This window comes from Podarcis muralis, chromosome 6 (genome assembly GCF_964188315.1).
Source record: "Podarcis muralis chromosome 6, rPodMur119.hap1.1, whole genome shotgun sequence".
NCBI lineage: Eukaryota > Metazoa > Chordata > Lepidosauria > Squamata > Lacertidae > Podarcis > Podarcis muralis.
The window spans coordinates 77,411,014-77,437,930 of record NC_135660.1 but is presented as its reverse complement, the minus strand read 5'-3'; the positions used below and the strand labels follow the sequence as shown (position 1 = coordinate 77,437,930).

Below are 26,917 nucleotides of genomic sequence, written 5' to 3'. Positions count from 1 at the left end.
AAATCTTAGGCACAGAGTTGAGATGCAGGAAGCACCTCCAAGATATATTCACCCAGACAACTTTTTTAGAAGACACAGCACAACATGAAAGCCACCCATCATCTTGGCGATCTTTCAACAAACTTAGCAGCTGGTGCATGTCGGGGCAAGAGGTGTGATATGTTTTGGAAATACTTTATTAAACATTTGCCATAGACAAGTCAGAGATTTTAGGTCATCTTATCATCTGGTCAATCTCCTTGAGGACCAAACACTAAAAAAAGTGAAATAAAATACCATCATTCACCCCCATCCCCACTAGGAATAAGTGTCACTTGTTTGTATAGCTTTTTTGTATCTGATTAGATCAATACAATTGTTGGTGGGTTTTGACTTTGTGATCTGGCAATCAAAGTATTTTCTAAAAGGCCTGAAGCTGTTACAACATTCTCTCCACCACATGGGGAAGAGTCCAGCTCATTTGGAATTATAAGGAGTGGAAGGGTGTCCTGTTGATCAGCACTCTGACTTGTCAGCAGGTGAAGAGGGATTTCCAGGACCAATGCACAGTTCATCATATTGTCCTTTCCGGGTGGGGGGGGGGTAGATAGGAAGGTGCAGAGGATAATGAGGAGCAATTGCCACTCCTTTTTAACCCTTCCCATTCAGCAGTTCCAGCTACCTTTTTTTTTTTTTTTTTTAAGAAAAAGCCTATGAGTAGTCTGCTCTAGCAGCAACTGATCTTGCTTAGCTAGACAAAGGTGGTGGCTGCTAGAAAACTTGATTCAGTAGCAGATATTACTGCTAAATAGTATTTTGTTGATGTGGAGCAACAACAGATGCATCTCTTTGTCTTCCTCCCACTCTAAGAGAATAGAGAATGATGAGACACCCAGCCCTTGAAGTCGCTCTTCTTTTAGGTCAGAAGGATGACTGTGAATCCGGACAGTAATTTAATTTTACCTTATCATTATCAAAAGCCATTTCTCTGTGTAGCATCCTAAAATAAATTTAGGAAACCATGTTTTAAATTATTTAATGTACTTCAAAACTGAGAATAGACAACACACCATAATATACATTTAACATTGTGACATATATGTACATGTATTCATGGAATGGGGTTTATTTTGCAAAGGGAACCATAGGCCTAGACTGCTTGGGGGACATTCCCACTATCCATCCTTCTTCCTTCCCTAATCTTTGATCACAAATTCCTTCCAGGAAACCACCCAGGAATTAGGAGCAGGAGTGATTTGGAACCAGACAGATACTTTAAGGCAGGGGGTAGTCATTGTGGTTCCCTCCCAATGTTGTTGGACTGCAACTGCTTTGATTCACTGACCATTGGTCACGATAGAAGTTGATGGAAGTTAGAGCCCAACAGCATCTAGAGAGCATCACATTGCCTACCTTTGCTTTAAAGTATTGACCTAAATGAATCCTCTGGTCGTCATCTCTTGTGAGTCCTTGATAAGTTGTCTCCTCCTTTACTTTGTATTTTAACAGGAAAATAGTTGTAACTGATTCCCTGAAGATGAGTGTTATTCTAAATGTGTTCACATTTCATTTTGTCCTTGATCAGACTTTTTGTACTTAATAATATTATAACCTTTATTCTGCACCTGAGTCATTTCCCACATTTTCTTTCTGTTTTTCAGTGATGGGTGTGTGTTCTTCCTTTTTGCATCATCTACCTTTCCCATATCAATCTGCTTCTTTGCATATAAATATACCCACTCATCATCCATCCCCTCAGCCTAAACATTTTCACACCCACTCCCTTTCTGGAGTCCCAGGAAACTAGAATCCAGCCATCATCTGCTGGGTCCTAATAACCTACAATGTCCACTTCTATCCTCCTTCCTGCATGCCCCAACAGACAAATATTAAAAATGAAATCTTCTCAGGATAAATTCAATAAGTACTCCACTCAGTTCTGGACTGGATTGGCAGGGGGAAGGTCTCAGCAAATGCACACATAGACTTTTCGCTGTTCAAGTGTGAGGGGAACACAGTCCAGGTAGAGCTGTCCATTGTTCTTTTGACAAATATATCAAGACAATACTTGTGACATGTGAGTCTTCAAAGTCATGCCGTTTCTGCTCTGTCCAATAGTGGTGTAAGCGCAATCGCTTTGCACACTAACAGATCAATGTCAGCAAAAGTACTCATTCGGCTGTCCCTCTGCCTTTGGTATTGCTTCTGAGTCCACACTCGACCTGGCAGAGAGCAACCGATTGGATTCGTCAGGTGTGTGTCTAGTCAAGTATTCCCCTTCCATTCCTTTGGCTTTGGCGCCTGGAGAGAGGCTTTCAAAGGTGACGTAAGAGTCCTGGATTTCCTTGGGTTTCCGGGTGAAGCATTTTTTGCAGCGCCGTTTCAGCGCCCCGCAACACACCACTAACGTCAGAGGGACGGCAATGACGCAGGCCACGCTGATGACCACAACGTTGATAAGTTTCTGGGTTCCACCTGCACTGGCTACTTCATCCGTGGAAAAGATGATGCACTGCTCTTTCCTGGGAATCAGCCCTTTCACGCAGACACACACTATATATTTGGTCTTCGGCATCAAGCCATTGATAGTGATCTTGGTCTTACCTGGCTCCACGTTAATTCTACGCATATCCCTTTCTCCAAAGATCGCATAAAGGATGCTGAAGATGGTCGTATTCTTGGCTTGCGGAGCTTTCCATGCCAAGGAGACACTGTGGTCGGTATCTCCTATGACTCTGACAGACCTCACAATGCGTTCTGGCTCTTGTTGGGCAGTAGGCGGACTCGCTAAGAGATTTCTTGGGTTGTTGATCATATTTAGTGCCTGATCTCGAAGTGCCAGGTTCCCTTCTGTGTTGGCACGAATGGACCGAGCACCCATGGTAGGGGAAGTTGACGTGGTGATCACGTACCTGGCTACCAAATTGTCGTTGTAAGCCGCTGCTTCCATCCCACTCACTTTTCCATTCCATGTCCCTTTTGAGTTTGTGGTGGGGTCATCTGTGCTTTCTGAGTCAGTGATGATAAGGGAGATGAAAGCTTCTGTTGCTCCAAGGAAGTTTTTTGCTTTGCATATATATTCTCCAGAATCAAGGTAAGAAACGACAGGCAAGCCTAGAATAGACCAGCTCATTCCATCGCTGGAAATTTCTTGGTGCACTGGAAGGAAGAAACAGGATGAAATTCAGTAAAACGGACTGCTTAGATTCCATTCCCCTCTCTTTTAGATAATCATGTCATTACCTAAAAGTTATCATTGTTCCGATAACTTCATTGGATTTCTACTGAATTAGGACATTAGTTCATCTTTTTTATAAAAAAAAGGTAAAGGACCCCTGGACGGTTAAGTCCAGTCAAAGGCTGATGCTGGCTTAGTCATGTGTGCTAAGTCCAATCAAAGGTGACTATTGGGTTGCGGCGCTCATCTCGCTTTCAGGCCAAGGGAGCCAGCATCTGTCCACAGCCAGCTTTCTGGGTCATGTGGCCAGCATGATTAAACTGCTTCTGGTGCATTGGAACACCATGACGGAAACCAGAGCACACGGAAATGCCATTTACCTTCCCGCCACAGCAGTACCTATTTATCTACTTGCACTGGTGTGCTTTTGAACTGCTAGGTTGGCAGGAGCAGGGACAGAGCAATGGGAATTCACCCCATCGTGGGGATTTGAACCGCCAACCTTCTGATCAGTAAGCCCAAGAGTCTCAGTGGTTTAGACCACAGCGCCACCCGAGTTCTGCAGTTATCTTTACCTAGCCCATCTAGATCAGTGATGCATGTAATGACTGAAAGCAGCTCTCCTGAGTTTCAAACAGGAAGTACTTTGCATCCCTACCTGGTGTTTTTGAGGAATGAACCTGGGACTTTCTACTTGCAAAGCGTGTGTTCTACTACTGAACTATGGCTGTTCCCTAAACATCAAAGTACATCAGATCAGAATAGATTTTACAGTGGTGTCATTCTTAAGATGATAGCCCAGTTGAGACCAGAAGTGGTGCTCTGCTTGGTTGGACAAACTTCCATCTGCTCCACCCTGAACGCTTGAGCAAAAGTTGTAGACATTACTCAAGTGAGCTTGGGAACAACCATAGCAGTGGCAAGAACATCCCTCTGTTTAAGAACTGCCTTGCTAACTAGAACCAGTGTGGTCCAGCAATCTTTTTCCAATAGCAGCCAGCCAAGATGCCTTTAGGAATCTCAGAAGAGGATGACAGCCACCTTCTGCCATCTGTCTCCAGAATCTGGTTACCAGATACATACCCCTCCCCCCCCCCAGACATGGAGGCTTCCCTTTAGTTACGATGGCTAACATCCATTGATAGACCCATTATCCATGCAGTTGTAGAATCCTTTTAAAAGCCATCTCTAAGCTAGTGTCCAAAAGTCAATTCACACTGTGTGAAGAAGTGCTTCCATTTATTCAGTTCCCAAGGGTGACACCTGAGTCCCAGTGTTAATAAAAAGACCATTCCTGCAACCATTCTTGGAGCACCATTGTTTAATAAACCTCAACCAGGTCCCACTGAAAATCCTCAGATGCTTCTGCTTTTCATTAAAGGGAAAGTGCTCTGAACACATGATCATATCAGTTGCCGCTGTTTATAGCAGGAATGGGGTACCTGTGCTGTGGTCCTCCAGGTGTTGTAAGACTCCAGTTACCATCAGTCTGAGCCAGCATGACAGTGGTCAGGGATGATAGGAGGTATAGCCCAACAACATCTAGATGGCCACAAGTTCCCCATCCCTAGTGTATTTCTAAAGAAGTCTAATTAGGGCCCCATGATATCTTTTGACATAAGAACAGGATGCCTTTGCAGATGCAAGATGCTAATGCAATTTACAGTATATCATTAAACCATGACCTGAGCAGCAGGCTTGGGCTACAATCCTATACCCATTTACATGAGAATAATCACCATTAAATTAACAAGGTCTTATTTCTGAGTAGGCATGTATAGGATTGTAACTGCGTAGCTCAAGAAATCATCTGCCCTTGGAACAGATTATTTCTGCTGGCTTTAAATGCTGTTGTGCTGCTTATGTTGGTTTTTAGGCAGCGAACCACATCAATAGATTTTTAATGTCTCAATTAATGTTCCAATGGCTTAATTGAACATGGCTTGAACTTGATGAAAACTGCCCAAAGGACTTTGTTGAATGTTCTAACAAATTATTTAGCAGAGCTAAAGGTAAAGGACCTCTGGACGGTTACCGTTAAGTCCAGTCAAACTTGACTATGGGGTTGTGGCGCTTATCCCTCTTTCAGGCTGAGAGAGCTGGCATTTGTCCATGGACAGCTTTCCAGGTCATGTGGCCAGCATGACTAAACCGCTTCTGGTGCAACAGAATCCGGTGACGGAAACCAGAGTGCACGAAAATGCTGTTTACCTTCCTGCTGCAGCGGTACCTATTTATCTACTTGCACTGGTGTGCTTTCGAACTGCTAGGTTGGCAGGAGCTGGGACAGAGCAACGGGATCAAATCACTGACCTTCTGATTGGCAAGCCCAAGGGGCTCAGTGGTTTAGACCACAGCAGCACCTCCGTCCCATTTACCTAGTTAGCAGAATCCTTTAGGGACACCATTACGCTCTTCTTTACAAACACAGTCACAGGGCCTGCAACCGAAAAAGGAGAGCCTACCTGTGCCATTTAGAGGGTTTCCATCAGCCCTCCTCCAGCTTAGCTCAGGAATGGGCACTCCTGTGGTGCCGCAGCGCAGAAGCACAGTGCTTCCCAGTATGGTCCTCACTTTGGCGACGGATGTGTGCACAACGGGACTCTGACACTTCCGCAGTTCAACCTGGCTGAAGAAAACTCCAGCCAAGCTCCGGGGAGTGAAGCATTTCAGTCTGGATTCAATGAACGCTACATTGGGGGACTGGAAGTTGAGGAAGTGGACCATTTCATAGAGGCTGCAGTCGCACGTCCAAGGATTGTCCTGCAAACCTGGGAAGAGAAGGAAGCGTGTGTCACTAGCCCAAAAATGGAAAACAGATAAGGTACCCACAAAAGAAGAATGGCATATTAAACTGTTAGAATATGTGGAGCTTGCAGGAATGACCACTGGAATAAGAAATGTAAATGATTAAAGATATAAGGAGCACTGGATATTGTTTATTGAATATATGAAAAAGTATTATAAGCAAACAATCTACCTAGCAGGATGGTAAGATTTTCAGCAGGGTAAGAAATAAAGTTTATAAAAGTAGTTACAATAGATGGGGTGAACCAACAAAACATGGGGGAAAGAGATAAAAAAGGAACCATGGAAGGAGAGGAGAGGAAGTTGGCTAAGGAATGTTTTTTGGTCTATTTTTAGAAATTTTAAATTGCAACCTCTTTTTTATTTCAGAGATTCTTTTCTTATTGTGTTCTTTTTGTCCATATTTCGCTGACATGGAATTATACCAGAAATGCAAATAATTAAAATTATAAAATGGAAGAGCCTGCTGGATCAGGTTTGAGGCCTATCTAGTCCAAAATCAGGTGCCTATGGGACTCCCACAAACAGGACCAAGTGCAACAGCATTCTCCCTAAACTTAGATGCAGTTACTGCTCTTAATTTATCATTTTTCCAGTCTTAAATTGAGTTTTCCACATTTCCACAGCAATCTGCATTAAAAAAATAATAATTCCTCACCCAAATCACATTTTTGTGCAAATTTCTCCTGAGAAACACACTGGACTCAGCTACGTTAGTAAAGAAAAAGCACTTTATATGAGTTATAACACTGTGAAACCAGATGGCACTGTGAATATCTTTTGCCAACAGGATTTCCCTTTACGAAGCTTACAATGCATTTAACTGCATGGCTTTTTTGATGTGTCTAGATCCAGCCACTGTTGAATGCAATCCTGCCTAATATACACATTTTTGCAAACCAATGTCCCCCAATATAGTGAATGCTATTTTCACCAAAATCTGCATCACACAAACAGAGAGAGAGAGAGAGAGAGAGAGAGAGAGAGAGAGAGAGAGAGAGAGAGAGCGCTTACGCTTATATGCATTTTTGCACACATTACATGACTGGAAAACTGCACTGCAAAAATTCAGAAAAGTGCCATTTTCATATATATATTTTTTAACAATGTTTTTATTGTTTTTTCCAGATACAAGTTATAAAAAAAGGGGGGGGGAAGGAAAAAGAAGATAACAGAAGAAAAAAGGAACCAACTTTCCAAAATATTTTTCTCAAAACCAACTGGACTTCCCCACATCTCCCTCACCCTGCATTCTTTACAATAAAGATATCAGCAAATTATTACCTTGTTTCATGCATTCCTTTGTACTTTCCAATAAGTATACTCTATGTTTAAAACTTATAATCTAATTGCATTACATTACCTTCAAAAATCATGTTACTTTAAACATTGGTCCTTTCATAATTATAAACTTAATTTCCATATCACCGAATCTTATTACTGAAGCTAAATTTTCTGAATCATGCAAACTCTTAACATTCATATAACTTAAAGTATTTTTGTAAATAGTCTTTAAATTTTCTCCAATCCTCTTCAATTGTTTCTTCTCCCAAATCTCGGATTCTGCCAGTCATTTCGGCCAGTTGCATATAGTCCATCAATTGCGTCTGCCACTCTTCCAGTGTGGGCAAATCTTGTGTCTTCCAATATTTTGCAATTAATATTCTTGCTGCTGTTGTTGCATACATATAAAAGGTTCTGTCGTTCTTTAGCACCTTCTGGCCGTCAATGCCCAGGAGAAAGGCCTCTGGTTTCTTAGGAAAGGTGTATTTAAGCACCTTTTTTAGCTCGTTATGAATCATTTCCCAGAAGACCTTCACTTTTGGGCAAGTCCACCAGAGGTGAAAGAATGTCCCTTCAGCCTCCTTACATTTCCAACATTTATTATCAGACAGATGATATATCTTAGCAAGTTTGACTGGGGTCATGTACCACCTGTATATCATTTTCATAATGTTCTCCTTCAAGGCATTACATGCCGTGAATTTCATACCAGTGGTCCATAACCTTTCCCAGTCTTCAAACATAATGTTATACCCAATGTCCTGAGCCCATTTTATCATTGCTGATTTGACTGTCTCGTCCTGAGTGTTCCATTTAAGCAGCAAGTTATACATTCTCGAGAGTACTTTAGTCTTTGGTTCTAACAATTCCGTTTCTAATTTCGATTTTTCCACCTGGAAGCCTACTTTTTAATCCAATTTAAAAACCTCTTGTATTTGGGCATAATGGAACCAATTTTGCACCTTATTTTTTAATTTTTCATAGCTCTGCAACCTCCAATTTTCTCCAACTTTTTCTAAGATTTCCCCATATTTCGGCCAACCGACCTCCATATTAGGTTTTTTCCAGGCCTTGGCCTCTGCTGGTGATAGCCACCTCGGGGTCTTATTTTCTAGCAAGTCAGAAAAGTGCCATTTTCAAAGGATGGCTGTGTTTGAGTTTGAATATTGTTTCAGAAAGTGCTTCAGAAAGCGAATTTCTCCTCCACCCTTAAGCATAGTAAATTATATGCCCTAAAAAGGTAATCCAAAGCTGGTCTTGATCTTGCAAATAGGTTCAATATTTAATATATTTAGATTTTGAAGAGTTTTCAACACACATACATTTTCTGTCCTTGATATAAACGCCTTGGGGTGCAAAAAATGTGCTTCAAAAATGTCCATCTCTGGAAGATGAGGAAGGTGAATCTCAGTAAGGGGATCTTCTGAATTGTATATTGTTGTTGTTATTTAGTCACATTTTTTCACTCAAGTGCCTCAAAGTAACACAGTAAAGTAAAATAGCACAGATATCAAAAATCAGATAAACACACATAATAACAATACACAAAAACAAAAATATTCATCTGACAATATATTTAAACAGAAAAAGTCCTCCCCATCCCACTTAAAAGATCACCACAACACAGGCCACTAACATATCTAACTATTCTTCCTATTACCCTCCTATACTCCAGTAACAGAACGTGCTCCGTTCCCATTCCTACTGCCAAAAATTACACATAGTTTAGTACCTTTTAAATGCTAGCCAAAGGTACTTCTGTTTACCCAAGATCTTTGATAATATTCAGTTATGCAATTGTAATGTGATTATTTGTTCCTACTTTGGTTAAATGATTTATTTTCCCTATGATGTGATTTGAATGCCACCATGTGGCAGAAAGAGGGCACAAAACATCTAAAATGTTGCTGTTTAGTGTATCTGTGTACTCTCTGGGTTCCTTAGCAGCAAACAGGATGCAACCACAACAAATCATTATCATTCTTCTTTAAACCTGGAGTAGGGTTGCCATACTTCAAACCGTGAAAACCCGGACAGAAATGTTATAGAGGTTTTTTTGGCAAAGTTGATGAGCTTTCTTTTCATTGTTTTGGGTTTTTTTGGCCAAAGTTGTTGAGCTATTTTGGGACTGGCCAAAGTTGTTGAGGTTTTTGGGGGTTTTTTGGCAAGAAAGAAAATTTAGTAATTTTTTAATCTATTTTTATAGAAAATCGACATGAACCACCATACGTCCGGATTTTCCCAGACATTTGGGCGATTTCTGCCCAGACAGTACTGCCAACCGCACTATTCTAGATATGTCCTGGAAAACTGAGATATATGGCGATCCTAACCTGGAGTAACATAAGAATTTATACAAGGCATCAGGACTGTTGCTACTGAGACTCTTATGCCCCTTCTCTACCTTACCATTTGCTGGCTGGACTATTCCTTATGTGCATAACTGGGAAATGAAATTCTCCTATGGTATTCTGTTCAATAATTTGTTGATGCCCACCAAACCACCTTGACACAAACACATCATAAGAAGAGCCTCCCAAATCAGGGAAATGGCCTGTCTAGCAACCTTTTCCAATTGTTGTTGTTGTTGTGGTTGTTGTTATAGTATTTATACCCCACCCATCTGGCTGGGTTTCCTCAGCCACTCTAGCTGACTCCCAGCAGACCAGGTGGCGATGAGATGCCCACAAGCAGGAGCTGAGTGCAAAAGCATTATCCTCGCCTGTGATTCTAGCAAATGATATTCAGAGGCAAATTGCTTCCAACAGCATAGACAGAAAATAGTCATTGTGGCAAGTAATAGCCGTATACTCCACAAATTTTTCTAACCATCTTTTAAAGCCATCTAAGATAGTGGCCATCATTGCCTCTTGTGTGAGGAAATTTAAATGCTTATGCACTTTGCCTCTTCTGGATCTTCTAGGACTCAACTTCCTGAATTCTAGTATTAATGGAGAAGGGCCAAAACTTTCTCACCACTTTCCACATGCGCATGTGCACACACACTTTCTTACTCCTTTATATCATCATCATATATATATATATATAATTTTTATTAAATTTTCTGTTTTACAATTTGGAATATTCATTTAGACAACCTTAAAATATCAATGACTTCCATTCTCTTTCCATGGTTCATTTTGCATAGCATAAATCCCTGCATATTTTAGGTAAATAAACCATTCAGTATTCCATTATTACTTCCAGCAAAACTTATTTACACATCTGAATTTATCTTAATGCTGCCAACGTTTTCAAATGTACACAATTTCCCCCCATATATTCAATAAACGTTTTCCAATCTTCTTTAAACATTATGTTCTTCTTGTTCTCTTATTCTATAAGTTAGGTCTGCTAGCTGTGCATATTCCATCAGTTTAAGCTGCCATTCTTCTTTGGTTGGGACCTCACTCGTTTTCCAGTTTTGGGCTAACAAAACATGGGCCGCTGTAGTGGCATACATAAATAACCTTTTTTGAGACCTGGGAATTTCCATCTGAATTATACCCAACTAAAAGAACTATGGTGGGGTTGTTTTTTTAACCTTTTAACCTTTTTTCCCAATTCATTATAAATTATTTCCCAATACTCTTTTACCCTTTTACAGGTCCACCACATATGAAAGAACATACCATCGACCTTGTTGCATCTCCAGCACTTATCTGATTCAGTCTTACTCATCTTAGCAAGTCTACTCGGAGTTAAATACCATCTGTAAATCATTTTCAATGATTTCTCATGTGGCTTTTACTTGCTGCTGCTGTTTTAAACTGTCTGGGGTTTTTTTTATCTGCACGATTTTACTGCTTCTTTTAACATCTTTGTCTGGTCCTGAGCAAGTTTATTGGAAAAGCAGTCTATAAATATCACGGGAGAGGAAGCAAAGATTGTCAAAAAGACTGCAGAGGGGGAAATGTGGCAAGCTTGCCTGTTGGTTGAAATTACCCTAATATGTTTCTGCTTTAATTTTTTAGGATAAAAATATCCAGTGCCGGATTCTAAATCTCTTTAGGCTAGCCAAATTTCTTCTGATTATCTTCATCACTCAGAGAAAGAATAGTTCAAGATCACAGCTTCTGTGATGCAAAAGACAGATATAGCCCAGAAAGCAGATCGCCAATATTATAGCTTCAGCTTGCAGTATGATGTGTTATTGTGTACCCATGTGGTCTGGTTGCCTTCTGCTGTCGCGTGCTTTGTAGATAGTCCCCTACATAGCCTCTAACCATTCTGAAAAGAGTGCTTTGAATTTGCTTCTGCATTCATTGGATGCCCTTCTAATGGCCAATGCACACTTGATGCAAGTCTCTCTCCACAGATGTTGACTCTTGGAATTTCTCCAGGTCAAACAGAGGTTGATTCTGGCCATTCCTTCTTCTCTGCTTCACTCCTTGTTTCTGGTTCTAACCAGCCTTGATTCCTCACCCAAGATCATGAACAACTCTGATATTTGTGGGTAGAGGTTCAGCATGGCAAAGTCACAGCAGTGGAAAGGTCAACACAAAACCTCGGGGAAGGGTCGATGCTAAAGCACACATTTGCACTCAGAAAGTAAGTTCAGTCCCAAGCATCTCCACATAACACTGAGAGATATTCCTGTCTGAACCCTTGGTGAGCTATTGCCAGTCATGTACTGAGCTGGATTACTGAGCTAGATTGATCAATGACATAGCTGTCAACCTTCCCTTTTTTGGTAGGAAATTCCCTTATTCCAGCACCATTTGCCGCTGCTTCCCGCTGCTATCCCGGATTGTTAGATATCCCGTAGACTGTCCCCGGGACAGGTGAGGCTGCTGATCCCTTATTTTCGAGGCTGCTGATCCCTTATTTTCAAATCTGAAAGTTGACAGCTATGATCAATGGCTTGATTCAGCGGCCTCATTCATATGTCACTATAAGCCAAACAATGTTATACTGGGACTGATCACACCCACTTTGTTCATCCCTGAACCTTTCAGCACAGCGTAATGTAGCAGCTAAGTGAAGATCTGGATTAGGGTGCCATCTGAACTCAGGACCATGGTTTAGACCATGGTTTTCAACCTTTTTGGATCCATGGCTCCCTTGACCAACTGCATTCTTTCTGTAGCACCCCTGTGGAGCTCTGAAGCCCAGTTATATCACCCTTTGCGTGCAGAGCTGGCAGCCTCTCACCCCTTTTTGAACACTCTCCCTTTTGGAGTGTTCCCTCTGCCTCCTCTATTCTCCCTTCTCTGTGGGAGTCCTTTGGGCAGCCGCAGCTGCCACCCCTGGTCTCTGAGCTACCCCCCTGCCCCAAATAGAGGTGCCTCCTCCCACTGCCCGACAGGGGCCTGGGAAGCACCCCCTGGCCAGCCCCAGAGGCTCCATTCACCTGCTGAGCTTGTAGCCAGGACTGCTGCAACAAACAGCCATTGCAAGCCTTTGGGAGGCAGAGATGCAAGAGGGCATCACAGAAGGACACACTGGTTGAAAACCACTGGTTGTTCTTTAATTACAGATTGTGATTCAGAAGGAAAGACCTTTACTATTACACCAGGTTCAGAGGAAACACTCTGCTAAACCTTGGATTGCTGTTCTGTGCTGAAAGGGCCAAGGAGGAGCAGGTGGAAGCGAGCATTCTTGCATTGTCCCAGAAAGCTATAGTTTGGCTTACCATGATGTGCAAACAAGGAAAGGCAGCTCCCTGTGTCTTTATAAAAGAATCGTCCCCTAGTCTACAGATCATTCCATAAAATGCTCACTGTCAGGCTGTGCAGAAACACTTCAGCATGGAAATATCCCCATACCATTATGCCTGTGGTAAAGTCATGAAGGGTTACTGTGCAATGTATCAAAGGATGCAAGCATGTTATATATGCTTATTTACTACGCAGAGAATCCTTATCTTCCTGCATTCCCTAAGATGATCTGCACCTTACAGTGTCTTCAAGGAAAGCAAAGATCAAGAAATGAAACAAGCAAAGACCCATAAAAGTTAAATGCTTTTCTTTTTTTTAGAGGTATATGAGAAGTTGCTGCTCAGTGATGAAGGAAAGGCAGTGACAGAGGATACAAAGAGTGCTGAATTATTGAGTGTCTACCATGCTTCAGACTTTACACACACACACACACACACACACACACACACACAACACACACACACACACGGAGGCAGGGTATGTTATGCTGAGATATGTGGAAACGCTGAATAAATCAATGGCAAGAATGAGCTCTGATCAGGAAAACAAAGGAATGTGTCAATTTGCCAGTTTGACAATATGAATAAAATTCACATTGGCAAGGCCTGTGGATTTTACTGCAGCCTCCTGAAAAAGCCAACCTGGCAAATTTCAGTACAAAGGTAGGTGCTTGACAGCAACATTTTGCTGTGTTGCTAGCTTTGTCTGAAAGAAAAAAAGTTGATTTATAATGCCTAAGAGATGGAGCTACAAATCAGGAAGGCCCCAGTTTGAATCTCACCTCTGCTATAAACTTGCCAGGTAGCCTTAGGCAAATTGCTCACTTTCAGCCTCGGTCTTCCCTGTCTGCAAGATGAGAAATAATCATATTTGCTTACATGACAGGACGTTGTTACCTTACAACTTGATAATGCATATGATGAAGCACTGAAAATTTGAAAGTGCTATATAAATGTTAAGTCTAGATGGAGGTCAGTGAATGGGCTGGTTGTGAATTGTGCTGAAGCCAGAGATCTAGGCAAACAAATGGTTGCCTAGAGCAGTGTTTCCCAACCGGTGTTCCGCGGCACACGAGTGTGCCGCGGAACGTTGCCTTGTGTTCCGTGGGAGGGAGGCGGGCGGCGGGGGGGCGGGGCGGCGGCGGCGGGCGCGCGCGGGGCGGCGGGCGGGCTCCCTCCCGCATCCCATCGCCGCTCGCTTCGGCCGGCCTACTGGAGCGAGCGGCGATGGGATGTGGGGGGGGCTCGCACACGCGGGGCGGCGAGCGAGCCCCCCCCACATCCCATCGCCGCCCCGCGTGTGCTCGCCACCGCGCCCCGCCTCTCGCCGCCCGAGTCCCCGCCTCCCTCCCACGGCACACCAGCCTACCTCCGTGTGCCTTTGCCCAAAAAAGGTTGGGAAACACTGGCCTAGAGGTTAGTCTGTGCTATGAGTGTGGATGGCAGGAATGCTCGAGTGACGGTGAAAATTATATGTGTAAGAGTGCTAAGGATATCTTTGGGAGATGTTACTGGGTGAGGGCAGAGCAGCTTCTATCTCCATTATTTTGTTTAGTGGCTAATAATGTTTCTACATGGAGTTTTCATTTCATTTTCTATATTTGATTTTACTTGATTTTTATGTTTAGGGAATATCTTGTCTCCCTGTTGATCATACTGCTTTAAATGCAGGTCTTTATTGTATCTTGTATTTGATTTTCATTTGCAATGTTTTCTGACCCAGTGAGTTTTATGAGCCAGCATGATGTAGTGGTTAAGAGCGGTAGGCTTCTAATCTGGTGAACCGGGTTTGATTCCCTGCTCCTCCACATGCAGCTGCTGGGTGACCTTGGGCTAGTCGCACTTCTCTGAAGTCTCTCAGCCCCACTCACCTCACAGAGTATTTGTTGTGGGGGAGGAAGGGAAAGGAGAATGTTAGCTGCTTTGAGACTCCTTCAGGTAGTGATAAAGCGGGATATCAAATCCAAACTCCTCCTCCTCCTCCTCTTCTTTTGACATTGTGTAATGCTGGAGCCAGCACAATGAGTCCTGTCACCACAACAGGAGTTTCTCCACCTCTCATTCCCCTGGGCCACCAAGCCAGGAGGGAGTAGGAGGAAGGGGAAACTAGAATTAGCTGGCTCCACCTATTTTTGGGTCTGTCTCCATATACTGGGTTAAACCACAGAGCCTAGGGCTTGCCGATCAGAAGGTTGACGGTACGAATCCCCACGACGGGGTGAGCTCCTGTTGCTCGGTCCCTGCTCCTGCCAACCTAGCAGTTCGAAAGCACGTCAAAGTGCAAGTAGATAAATAGGTACCACTCTGTCGGGAAGGTAAACGGCGTTTCCGTGCACTGCTCTGGTTCGCCAGAAGTGGCTTAGTCATGCTGGCCACATGACCCGGAAGCTGTACGCCAGCTCCCTCGGCCAGTAAAGCGAGATGAGCGCCGCAACCCCAGAGTCAGTCATGACTGGACTGGTCAGGGGTCCTTTACCATTACCTTTACCTTTACCATATACTGGCATCCCTGCTTTCTACCCCATTAATCGCATCTGGCTCTCCTGGTGTTGAAAAGTTCTGTTCAAACCTCTTCTGACAGATGGAAAGGGATCTCTCAGATCTCAGGCTGCTTCTCCAGCGTCTGTAAATACATTGTTGTCTAAAGCCACAGTTTGGGTTTCTTGTGCTAGCAGCAGCCTTCAGATGACAGAAAACCTCAACAAATTGCAAACACTTTCAAGGACAGCCTAGGCATTCAATGCAACAATTACTGTGAGCAGCACCAGACAAGGAACCACATAATGAAATTCAAAGTGTAAGCACATACTTAAGAGGTAGCAAATGTACAAGCTGAAGCATAACTTGCTAGTCAGATGCATCTCTCAGAAATGTTTGGAGGTTGCACTGAATGTTGTGCTGAAAATGAGTCAGCCATGTAATGTTTTCTCACAAAAAGTTGCTGTTGTTTATGCTTGTGTTCACAGGAGCATCATGTAAAAGAAGGGATACTGCTGTTCAGCTCTGGTAAGACCTCATTCATTCGTGACATAATGTAATCAGCTATCTGGGACACTTGTAAAATCTCCTCTTTGGAGATCCTTCAGAGGTAGGTTTGGAAGCAACTATGGAAGTGGTCTTGGTAGTGCCACATCCATGGTAACAAAGATCAGGCCAAATATTGAAGAATTTTGTTATCACAGCTGGCATATCCATTACATTAAAATATTTGTATTGATTTTTAATTGTATTTTAATTGCTTCTTTTTATTCTTATTGTATATTATTGTACTAATGTTTGAAATCCATATAGATTTTTAAAATAACACCTTAGCATGACAATTGCTAAACAATAGTTAGAAAAATCATTAAGTGGTCCGCCAAGACCCTCAACAATTTTCAAGTGGTCCAGGACGGGGGGGGGGGTGAGAGTTTGGGAACCACTGGTATAGAGAGATTTCTTCCTTCAGGTAAAAAATATGCTTCAAGCATCAGAGGGGTGTAGGCTGGATCCAGTCAAAGTTAGTTGAGCTTAACTTCCACTGAAATTTTGAAGAGGACACATTAGTCATGACTCCGTCCCATCGATTTCAATGAAAACTAAATTCCTAGTAACTTAGGGATGGGTGAGGGATTTGATGCTGTTCATATTTAAAGGCAAACCCACCTCGTTTTGCACACCCTGAAACCATACGTGAACCATACAGCCAACCTTCAAAATTGGCACTTCTCAAAATTTAGCAAATCAGCTCTCCAACCAAGTAATGTGTATGGAGATGAATATGGTGGGATAAAGCAGGCATTAAGATGCAAATATTATTGACAATAATGTAGAATAATTGCTTAGCAAATGTGTATGTGTAAGGAGAAATTTGCATGAAAATGATTCTGAATTTTGACGCGGATATTTGTTTTAAATCACCAACTGATATGGAAATGAGGAGAACTGCGGTTAAGACTGGAAAAATGAGAGAGAAATTGATCCAGCCCACTGAGGTATGGTCATAAATAATGTGAATAGTAGAGCTTTCCTTCGTTCAGTTTCATCGTTAAACCTCTTACCTAAGATGATCTTAGAATTGTCATTGGGGAAGTATGGAACTGCTTGGAGGTTCGACCAGACAGCGATGAGTTCTTGAGGAAGCGTCACCAGTTTATTGCTCGAGATATCTAGGTAAGTGATGTTCCGGATGTACTGAGCAGCTTCAGCTGGGAGAGAGGCAAGTTCATTGTTGTGCAGATCCAGCAGCCTCAGCTGGGACATGCTCAGAAGGGCTTCCCAGGGGAAGGAGGTCAGAGCGTTCCCATCCAGCCGCAGCTCTTGCAACCGGCGGAGACCCCGGAAGTTGGTCACAGTGAGACTTGCCAAAGAGTTATAGGGCATCCACAAGAATTCCAGGTTGCGGAGGGAATGGAACGACTCCCCCGGGACTCTACGGATGGCTGTCTTTTCTATCCGGAGTTTAAATGTATCCGCGGGGAAGTTCACGGGTGTGAGAGTCATCTCTGGGTCATTGCAGAGAACTGCTCTGTTGGAACAAATGGATCGCTGAATGAACATTTCTCAAATTGAAACCCTTTAATCATCAGTTCATTTATATGCATTTTTAACCTTTTTAATTACACACACACACATTCTTACTTATTCTTACATTTTATAAGAATAAATAAGTGGGTACAGTCAAACCTCAGTTCTCAAACAGCTCCGTTTTCGAACCTTTCGGCTCCCAAACGCTGAAAACCTAGAAGTAAATGCTCCAGTTTTTTAACATTCCTCAGAACTCGAATGTCCGACGTGGCTTCCACTTAAGTGCAAGAAGCGCTTGCAACCAATCAGAATCTGAGCCTCGGTTGTTGAACGTTTTGGAACGGATTATATTCAACATGTGAGGTTTGACTGTACAAATTTGCAAGCTATAAATTACTTCTGCAAATCCCTGCTTGTGTCTGTCTGGCATGCTTTTGATAGCCTTCCCTTTTCCCCAGTTATTTCTGTTTATCTTCTAAAGGCCACAGTATTGCAACGTTTTGTGGAGTCAGTACCTGTTGCATTATATGAATCATGCAAAGAAAGGTGTGTAAAGGCTATACCATCAGTCCATCTACAGTGGTAGAGTCTTCTGTGAGACTTTCCTGGTCTTTCTATCTAAGATCATTTGATGAGAGGTGACATAAGTTGAACCTGGGAACTTCAACATGAAGAATATCACTTTGGACCTTGGGGAGAAGGAGAGAACTTCATTGCAGGACAAGGTTCTCAGCAAGGGGTTTAATGGCTCATTCTTTTGTATACTGCTAAAATGCCCGAGGGGGTGGACAAGAGAGGTTAATGGTCAAACGAGCTGGTCAGATCTGGCCTGACATCCTTTTGTTAGCCTTTGAGTGACCACAGGACTTGGTTGTTTTGTGACAAACTCTCTCTCTCTCTCTATATATATATATATGTATGTATATGTATATATATATATAATTTTTATTAGTTTTCAATTACAATAATCCAATAATAAATTCATTATAACAATGCCAAACTATAATACAATTACTAATACCAATCATGCAGATGCCAAATTATAAAATTTAGGTGGCCCCCTGCATGCTAGAATTTGTGGTTTGATTATTTACTTTATTTCTGTGTTCCAAAATCTTATTAATTTCAATTACACTCCAGTCAAAATAACAATCCCTTATACAACAACTACAATATTAATGACTTCCATTTGTATCGACACATTAAATAATTTCTAAATCTGCAGGTGAAGCACTCAAGCTATATCCTTATTCTTCCTGTGTGTGGCAATCGTTCTGACTGTAATGTTTCTTCCTGTCCTTGTAAAATATTATGTCTATCTTTTCCCGGTTGCTGCTGTTCTCCATCATGCCTTGGGTGGAGAGTTTTTGTGACAAAGTAACATGGCTAAATCTTTGGGAAAACATAAGGGTAATTTTTGAGGTTCACGCCCAGTGTGAGCTGCATTTTCCTGGAGGACCTTGGCAAATGCTCCTATATCCTGTAATTACCTACAGAGCCAGGGTGGTGTAGTGGTTAAGAGTGGTGGACTCGCAATCTGGTGAACTGGGTTCTCTTCCCCGCTCCTCCACATGCAGCTGCTGGGTGATCTTGGGCTAGTCACACTTCTCTGAAGTCTCTCAGCCCCACTCACCTCACAGAGTGTTTGTTGTGGGGGAGGAAGGGAAAGGAGATTGTTAGCCACTTTGAGACTCCTTAGGGCAGTAATAAAGTGGGATATCAAATCCAAACTCTTCTTCTACTACTACTCGCTTCCCCTCCATCTCTGCCCTCCAAAGGGGGCACATGAGTGGGCAGGCAGTGGCAACTGCAGCTCCTTCTACTCATTTCCATTGTTTGCTGATGTTCTCGCCCTTGGCCAGAGAGGTTGGGTAGTTGGCAATGGCAACAGCACCACCTGGCTCTGGTGGCCACCAGTGCCCTCCCCCAAACTGGGGGTCTCTGCAGATGCCCAATGGTGCTGACTAATCATGCCGGTCCTGGCATAACTCAATGGTAAGCACTTTTCAACCCCATGACTTTCAAAGAGAGATGTTTGAAACCTAATGCTAATTGTGTTGAAACCAGGGTGTGATCTGAAGGCATGTGTGGGCACCACCTTGCTGGAGCTAAGCAGCTCTGGGTCTGTTCCCTAGTGCCTGCAGAGGTGAATGCTTGGGAACCACATACTGTAGGCCACCACTTTGATGAAAGGGAGATGGGCTATAAACGATACAAAAATAATGGAACTACTTGGGAGTCACTTCTATTGAAATCCAAGTGACTGTACTTAGGATCACAGCCTAATGCAGATCTTTAACTCACCAAAATCAACAGAAGCATAAAGTTGCGTAAAATTGGCTAGTTGTTGCCTCTTGTTCCTACTCTAGTAGACTTTCTAAAGAATCCTGTTCTCCCAGGCATTTAATGGTGGAAAGATACCATTCCTGGCAACATGGCCATTTTTCGTTGTATGAATACGTGACTTGATATTGGTTTCAGATTTTTAAAATTGCATTGTGTTGTTGTTTGCTGCCTGGAGCTACTTTGGGAGGAAGGGTGAGACAGAAATGCAATTAATAAAATAAAATAAAAATCCTTGAACATGTCTACATTCATGGAACCCCTTCCACACCCATTTCATGTCTGCCAAAGGACTCCTGTACACCACAGGATTCTGGGATGCATTCTAGGATACATACTGAGCTCATGCAGGGCATTGGCCACATCTTGTATTATGCAGAGTGACAGCACACTTTGTAATAAATTTAACCGTCCTCTGCAGCTGCCCATTGCAGGGATGAGCAGCCTGTGGCCCTCTAAATGTTTCGGACTACAACTCCCATCAGCCCTATCCCACATGCAGGGCCAGCCCAACACATTTTGGCACCTGAGGTGAACCACAAAATGGCGCTCCTCTCCCTGCCAGGGAAAAAGGAGTCAATGAAGAGTTACATCAGGATCTACTGCCCCTGTGGATCCTGCCACCTGAGGAGGTCACCTCACCTTGCCCCTTGGGTGGGCCGGCCCAGTCCATATGGTTAGTAGCCTGGGATTATAGGAGTTGGAGTCCAACAACATCTGAATAATCCAATAAGATTCATAGCTGTTTATTATACCAGGTAAAAAGCTTGTAACACCTCTATATAAGTATTATGCCAATAATGTACTCAAAATATTTTTATCCTGTCTTTCCAAAGTACTCAAGTCGTGAAAGCCAGTCTCCAGTGTTCCAAGAATGACCTTCCAAGAAGCAGAATCCAGCATGGCTTTTTGTGCAAATAGATGATGAATTTCAGTGGCCAGGTCCACTCACTAGTTGGGATGGGAGATGTAAATGAGATTCAGTTCACGTTCAAGTTGAACCTACCTAATACTTTCCAAAACAATACGAAATCTGAAACAAAGCCATCTTTCAGAATTTGCGCTTCTCCAAACTTTGCAATGTAGTTCTCCGGTCATGTAATGCATATAAAAATCCATATATTGGGGTCAATCATGCATATAAATACATGCATTTGTAAAGATGATGTACAAAAAATACATTGTATTAGATGAAATTGCTTTGCAAAATTGTTTATATTTGGCAAAATTGCATAAAGAGACATATATCTGAAGAGAAATCTGCTCTGGAATGCTGATGAATTTTTTGTGAGAACTTAGAAAAATAATTGCAAGCTGATGTGGAAATGTGGAGAAATGAACTTAAGAATGGAGAAATAAGAAACTGAGAAAAACTGTAATCTGCCCATCCCTCCTAACTAGAGGAAGGGAGCAGGCCTCAATTGCTTCTGCTTCTTTCGTCCATATAAGTGAAACATCACCATTCATTCCTACAGAGAGAAAAATAAAGTGCTTTACTTGGCAATGCTGCTGCCCTAAATGTGAGCTTTTCAGTATGGAACAGAAATCACTTCAAAGTTCATATAGAAATTGCTCGGCTTGGAAGGATCTGCCCTAATGTCTTGCGCTGAGACATGTTACTATAAGTAAAATCGCCCTGATAAAATTCATGTCCGCCTTCCTCTTTAAACTCTTAGGGCAGCTTGCTCCATTACCTAATTGCTTTGAATATTTCTAACTAGATTAGTCTAGATTATATTCTAACACCCCAGAGCATTGATCATTCTATAAGGAGTCGTAGGATCTGCACAGTAATTAGAAATAACTCTCCTTTTGTTCCTAAAATGGTAACCAAAGAACGTTTACTAGAGCCATTGGTTTATATGTAAGAATGGATGATATTACTGAATGATATTACTCTCACAGCAATCAAAATGCCTTTTGTCCTAATTGAGCACCCAAATATTCATATTATGTGCAACAATAATCGTTTATTTCTTTCGGCTTAATTGTTCAACAGGAAACCTGTTGCACGCACTGTATATCCATGTGCAATTGCACATGGGCATGTATAGATGTGGAGGCTACAAATGTGAGCTGCCTGCAACACCACTGGCACACTCCAGGCAACCTTAGGCAAAGCGTTATTTCTCAGGCTAAAAAACTTAGTCTGTAATGTGGATATAATTCCGACCAGTGTTACTGGGTTGTTATAAGAACAGCCAGGGCAATATATGCAAAGTATTTTCGGCGGAGATCAAAAGGCACTATATGAGTCCTGAGTATTACATTTTATTTTACATGTTATTAATTCCTGCATATGGTACTAGAGATGTGGTGTGTGTTTTTTAAGTGCTTACAAATTTAAATAAACAAAACAAGCTCACTTCCCTACAAATCTCATTGGCTGCCTGTTCAGGCGGGCTCATTGTAGGCACATATTGTTCCACGCTTGCAAGTATTTTACATAATACTTTGAATGAGCATCTCTGTCGCCATGATCAACATGTATGCCCTTGAAAAAATGGAAACATCTGTTGCTGCTTTTCTTTAACAAGACAAAACAAAAAACACCGAATCGAAATAAATCCTTAAACAGAGTAAGCTTCATATCTTAGCTAGTTTCAGAAACAAGCATTCAGCTGGAAGGTTGGAAGCAAAATAAAATATATAGGTACTGTTGCTGTCTGGTTTTTTTGTTTTTAAAAAAATGAAAAGTCCATGGTTATGTTTTATTTGTTGGTCCAACATGGTGATGAAAACCATTTCCCTGCACATATATTTTCCAAAAGCTCAATTTTAGTGCCCCTTTTGCCTAACATTGTACCAATGTTAATTATATTGCTTCTGCCTTTGGCATACAGAAGATCAGCAAATGACATCTCTGAAATCAGATTACAGTTGCTCTGGAGCTAATCCGACTGTGCAGAAAGCTGTAGTACAAAGTGATTGGGAAAATAACATTTGCAACAAAGAGCCATGGAGTGACCCACGTCTACTGGGGGGGGCGGTTCTGCTCAGGCAATGCGCTAACCTCTACTCACGAAACAACGCTTCAAAGCCCACCAAGGAATAAAAGAAATAGACAGTTGCCAACGTACCTTGCTTTCGTCCCTTCGTTGATACTGTGGAAAGCGCAGCTACATTGGGAAGGGCAGGAGGCGAGAGCCAAGGGCAGCCCCCCAAACACAAGGCAACACACTAAGCCCACCATGAGCCACATTGCGACCTGGGCATGAGAACGACACCAGGGTGCTAGACAAAATGGAAGAGGGTTTTCTCTATTGTTTTATCCATGGGACTGGCCACATCTTGTTAACTCGCCGTCGTTTTCTGCCGCGCAGTGATCTTCCTGCCCGTGCCGAAGCCATCAGATAAAAACGGATAGGCAGGGGATTAAGGATGGAGTTATTTTCATGTAGGTGCTTATTGCTTCCTGGAAACACACACAGAGAGAGAGAAAGAGGGAGGGAGGGAGGGGGAGAGAGGTTTCTTTCTTCCCTCACTACACAGTTTCAAAGCAAAGTGCCTAAAGATGAGCAGCTTTTTGATTATGGAATAAAAATTATCCTTTTCACTATCCAGACAGCAATATTTTAACAATCTGGGGGATTGGGTCTTCTGGAGCTACTTCTCTACGTGTTAAATGTTTCACATGGATGAATGGACTGGAGTCGTGCTGTGGGTAGAAAATGTGGAAACTTTTTTGGGGGGGGAGAATAGCTTTTAAAAAGGCGTAATATGATGATTTTAATAATATTGTTCTTACACACACACACACACACACACACACACACACATCTTTGCTGAACTGAAGAGAGATTCAGTGGTACAGCAACAGCCTGGTCTGAATCTCAGCCAAACGGAGGAAGATTGACAGACTTTTCACACGAATGAGTAGCTCAGGTATGAGTCGTGACCTGCAAGGCAGAAAATCTCTGCCTCAGACCTCCTCTAGGCCACGAGCTCAGGAGCTTGCCTTAGCCAGCCCACTGTTCTCAGCTTGACCACCTCCCCTAGAACCAGCAATAAGGAGATAATAATATGGGCCTATCTTCCAGGGTTATAAGGCAGGGTGGCCATATTTTGAAGAGCAAAAAAGAGGAATGGTCTACTTTTAATTATGGATCACTATGACAACTCTCATTTTGAATACTACTATTTGTAGGCTATAGAAGCTCTGATATATTGCTAGCAGCAATGTTCTTAACTTTCAGCAACAAAATAATAATAATACATATTGCTCCCTCACTTGCCACATGAACGTATTTGGGCTCATGTTCACATCTTTGTGAGCATAAGTGTGCACCAAACAGTTTATTAAACTGTTTAACATGTACATATGGACTCTCTTTAATGGCAAGAGGATGTTAGCTCTTGCCCTCCCAGACTCCTTCTCCAAGATTTTGTAGCTGAGCCAGTGTCCTTTTAGTTCAGCCACAAGGGATTTCTACAGTATGTAGCTAGTTTAAGATGCTGCTCTGTTGTGATTCTCTGCTGCCGACTAGCTTAGCTGGGTGCCTTAGATCTAATGCACTAGAAAAAATTTCTTCGGTTACTATAAACAAAACTAACTAACTAACCCCCCTGGACATTTTTCAAAAATTTAAAAATCCAGACAGAAAGTTTAATCCTGGAAAGGAAGACGTGTCCTGGAAAATGAGGTCATATGGCAACCTGAATATGTGCAAATATTTTACAAGTGCTACAAATGCCAAATATCGCTTTAAATGCTGAGTAGATTACATAGTGAATCCATGGATTGAGAAGCCACTGGGTTTATTGCAGGCAAACACACTGAGCTGCACTGGCTGTATATTTGTGGCCTACCTGGTGCTAGAAAGACTTGTTTTCACAAAGGCAAAAAGCAGAAACAGAAGGTTTGTTCAGTCTGGTGGATTACTGTACAGGCCTTGCACCATCAGCCCAGTTTCAAATATTACAGCATCCACACCTATTCCTATAAGGAGTTGACACCACAAAAGTGTTTGTCAGTTTTGTATATGCCACCATTCTTGTCAAAGACACCCCAGGGTTTGTTTTATTTCATAAAGTTATACACCACTTGATTGTTAAACAAAAAAACCCCCTTCAAATCTCAGGTGCCACCCACCTGGTTGATCTCCCTCCCTCCCCTTACCAGGTGGTACTGGCAGCAGCAGCAGCAGCTCTTGCAACTTTTCCTCGTTTTTCTCGAAATGTTTTGCAGAGTGGGCACCAAACACTCATTCCTGCAATCTTCATTTCCCAGAGTGCCTCGGAAGTCAGCTGCCCCTTGGTTTCCCTCCAAGGGAGATCTGGACCTCCATCCCATAGTCAGCCCTAACGGCACCATTTTCTACCAAGGAACATACATGTGAAATAGGAGACAAAATGCCAATGTGATAAAGTTCCTGCACTGGAAGAAGGAAGAAGGAAGAAGGGGCAGGGGTGGGTGTGTAAGAGAGAGATAAAGGTCAATATTTTTATCCTCAGATTGTTGGGGAGAGGTATCTGAGCCCGAAAGAAATGATTTTGCCCATGGTTATTGAGTTTTCCAGACTCCTAAACAATATAATCAATTATATATCCATCCACATCCGTAAAGGTAAAGGGACCCCTGACCATTAGGTCCAGTCGTGACTGACTCGGGGGTTGTGGCGCTCATCTCGCTTTATTGGCCAAGGGAGCCAGCATACAGCTTCTGGGTCATGTGACCAGCATGACTAAGCCACTTCTGGAGAACCAGAGCAGCACACGGAAACACCGTTTACCTTCCCGCCGGAGCGGTACCTATTTATCTACTTGCACTTTGTGCTTTCGAACTGCTAGGTTGGCAGTCCACATCCATACTCTACACCTAAACCATTATTATACCAACAGTTATGGCTTTCTCCCAAAGAATCCTGAAAGCTGTAACTCTTTTAAGGTTGTTGGGAGTTGTTGGGCGACCCCTGTTCTCCTTCAGAATTAAAATTCCTAGAGTGGTATAACCATCCCTCTCCCCAGAGAACTCTGGGAACTGAAGTTCTGTGTGGGGAATAGGGGTCACCTAGCAACTCACCTAGCATCATTAACAAACCACAGCTCCCAGGATTCTTTGGGCAAAGCCATTACTGCTTAGAGTGGTATGATGCTGCCTCAAAAGTACAGTGCAGAGGTGACCTGAGATATTCTCTCAGATTTTTTTCTTCAGGCTCTGTCTATACAGTGGTACCTCAGGTTAAGAACTTAATTCGTTCTGGAGGTCCGTTCTTAACCTGAAACTGTTCTTAAGCTGAGGTACCACTTTAGCTAATGGGGCCTCCTGCTGCTGCTGCTGCCTTGCCGCCGTGCGATTTCTGTTCTCATCCTGAAGCAAAGTTCTTAACCCAAGGAACTATTTATGGGTTAGCGGAGTCTGTAACCTGAAGTGTCTGTAACCTGAGGTACCACTGTAAATGGTTGGAAATGTTCCCTCACCCTTGGAGAATATTTGGCAAAATGCCCCTCAGCTTCTCCACCCATTAGTAGGATGGGGAAGTTTTGAGCACAACTGTACATCTAGCCCAATATATTTTAAAACGATGGAAGGAAGCAATGGACTTTCCCTCTTCTTCTTCTTCCTCTGCTGCTTCTTCTTGTCCTCCTTTATTTGCCTATTAGTTCATACTGGTGAATGAAGGAAGTAACTATATACTGTAGTCCCATTCAGTCAAGGTGTCTTTAAAAAAGTATATTAAATTTTCTGATAATTTTCTTTTTCAACACCCTTCTCTACACAGCTGAAGAATTCTGCTCCTACCCCAAGAACATTTGCTAAAATGGCTACCTCTATTTTGCCTCCTGCAAACAAGGAGAATAATTTTAGGAGGCCATCATCTCTCCATAATGCACTTTTACAGCTATGCAGCATCACAGCAGGGCCCCTAAGGGGGGGGGGGGGAGAGAACCACACAGAATAAATATAATCTGGACACTAAATACACTCTGAATTTGTGACACTTGTTCAGCCATGATTGCTATTTTACATGCTTACAAAAGCAATAGACACACACTTGTTCAAACAGAAAATCTGTATAAATAAACTACCAGCAACAACAATATATTTTTACATTTCCTTAGACGATTTGAAAGTGGGCACTTTGCAGCCAGCTGCTCAAGCAATTTCATTAGTCCAATGTATCATGCCAAAGCTTCTGAAAGGGCACATCTTGGAAAGG

General features: G+C 42.4%; 1 protein-coding gene across 1 annotated transcript; it reads right to left on the bottom strand.

Moving 5' to 3' along the window:
- Positions 1-1,294: 1,294 nt before the first annotated feature.
- Positions 1,295-23,111, bottom strand: LRIT1 (leucine rich repeat, Ig-like and transmembrane domains 1). The gene is made up of 4 exons (XM_028728447.2): positions 22,838-23,111; positions 16,949-17,415; positions 5,623-5,928; positions 1,295-3,138 (listed from the first exon to the last, which is right to left on the bottom strand). Exons 1-4 carry the CDS (start codon positions 22,957-22,959, stop codon positions 2,138-2,140), a joined length of 1,896 nt encoding a protein of 631 aa, XP_028584280.2. The 5' UTR covers positions 22,960-23,111; the 3' UTR covers positions 1,295-2,137.
- Between the last annotated feature and the right edge of the window lie 3,806 nt (positions 23,112-26,917).

Excerpts from the sequence above, each read along its gene's own strand:
- LRIT1 (XM_028728447.2), bottom strand. The coding sequence starts at position 22,959 with ATGTGGCTCATGGTGGGCTTAGTGTGTTGCCTTGTGTTTGGGGGGCTG. Across the intron at positions 17,416-22,837 it reads AACGAAGGGACGAAAGCAAG|AGCAGTTCTCTGCAATGACC; the intron begins GTACGTTGGCAA and ends TTGTTCCAACAG. Across the intron at positions 3,139-5,622 it reads AAACCCTCTAAATGGCACAG|TGCACCAAGAAATTTCCAGC; the intron begins GTAGGCTCTCCT and ends TCTTCCTTCCAG.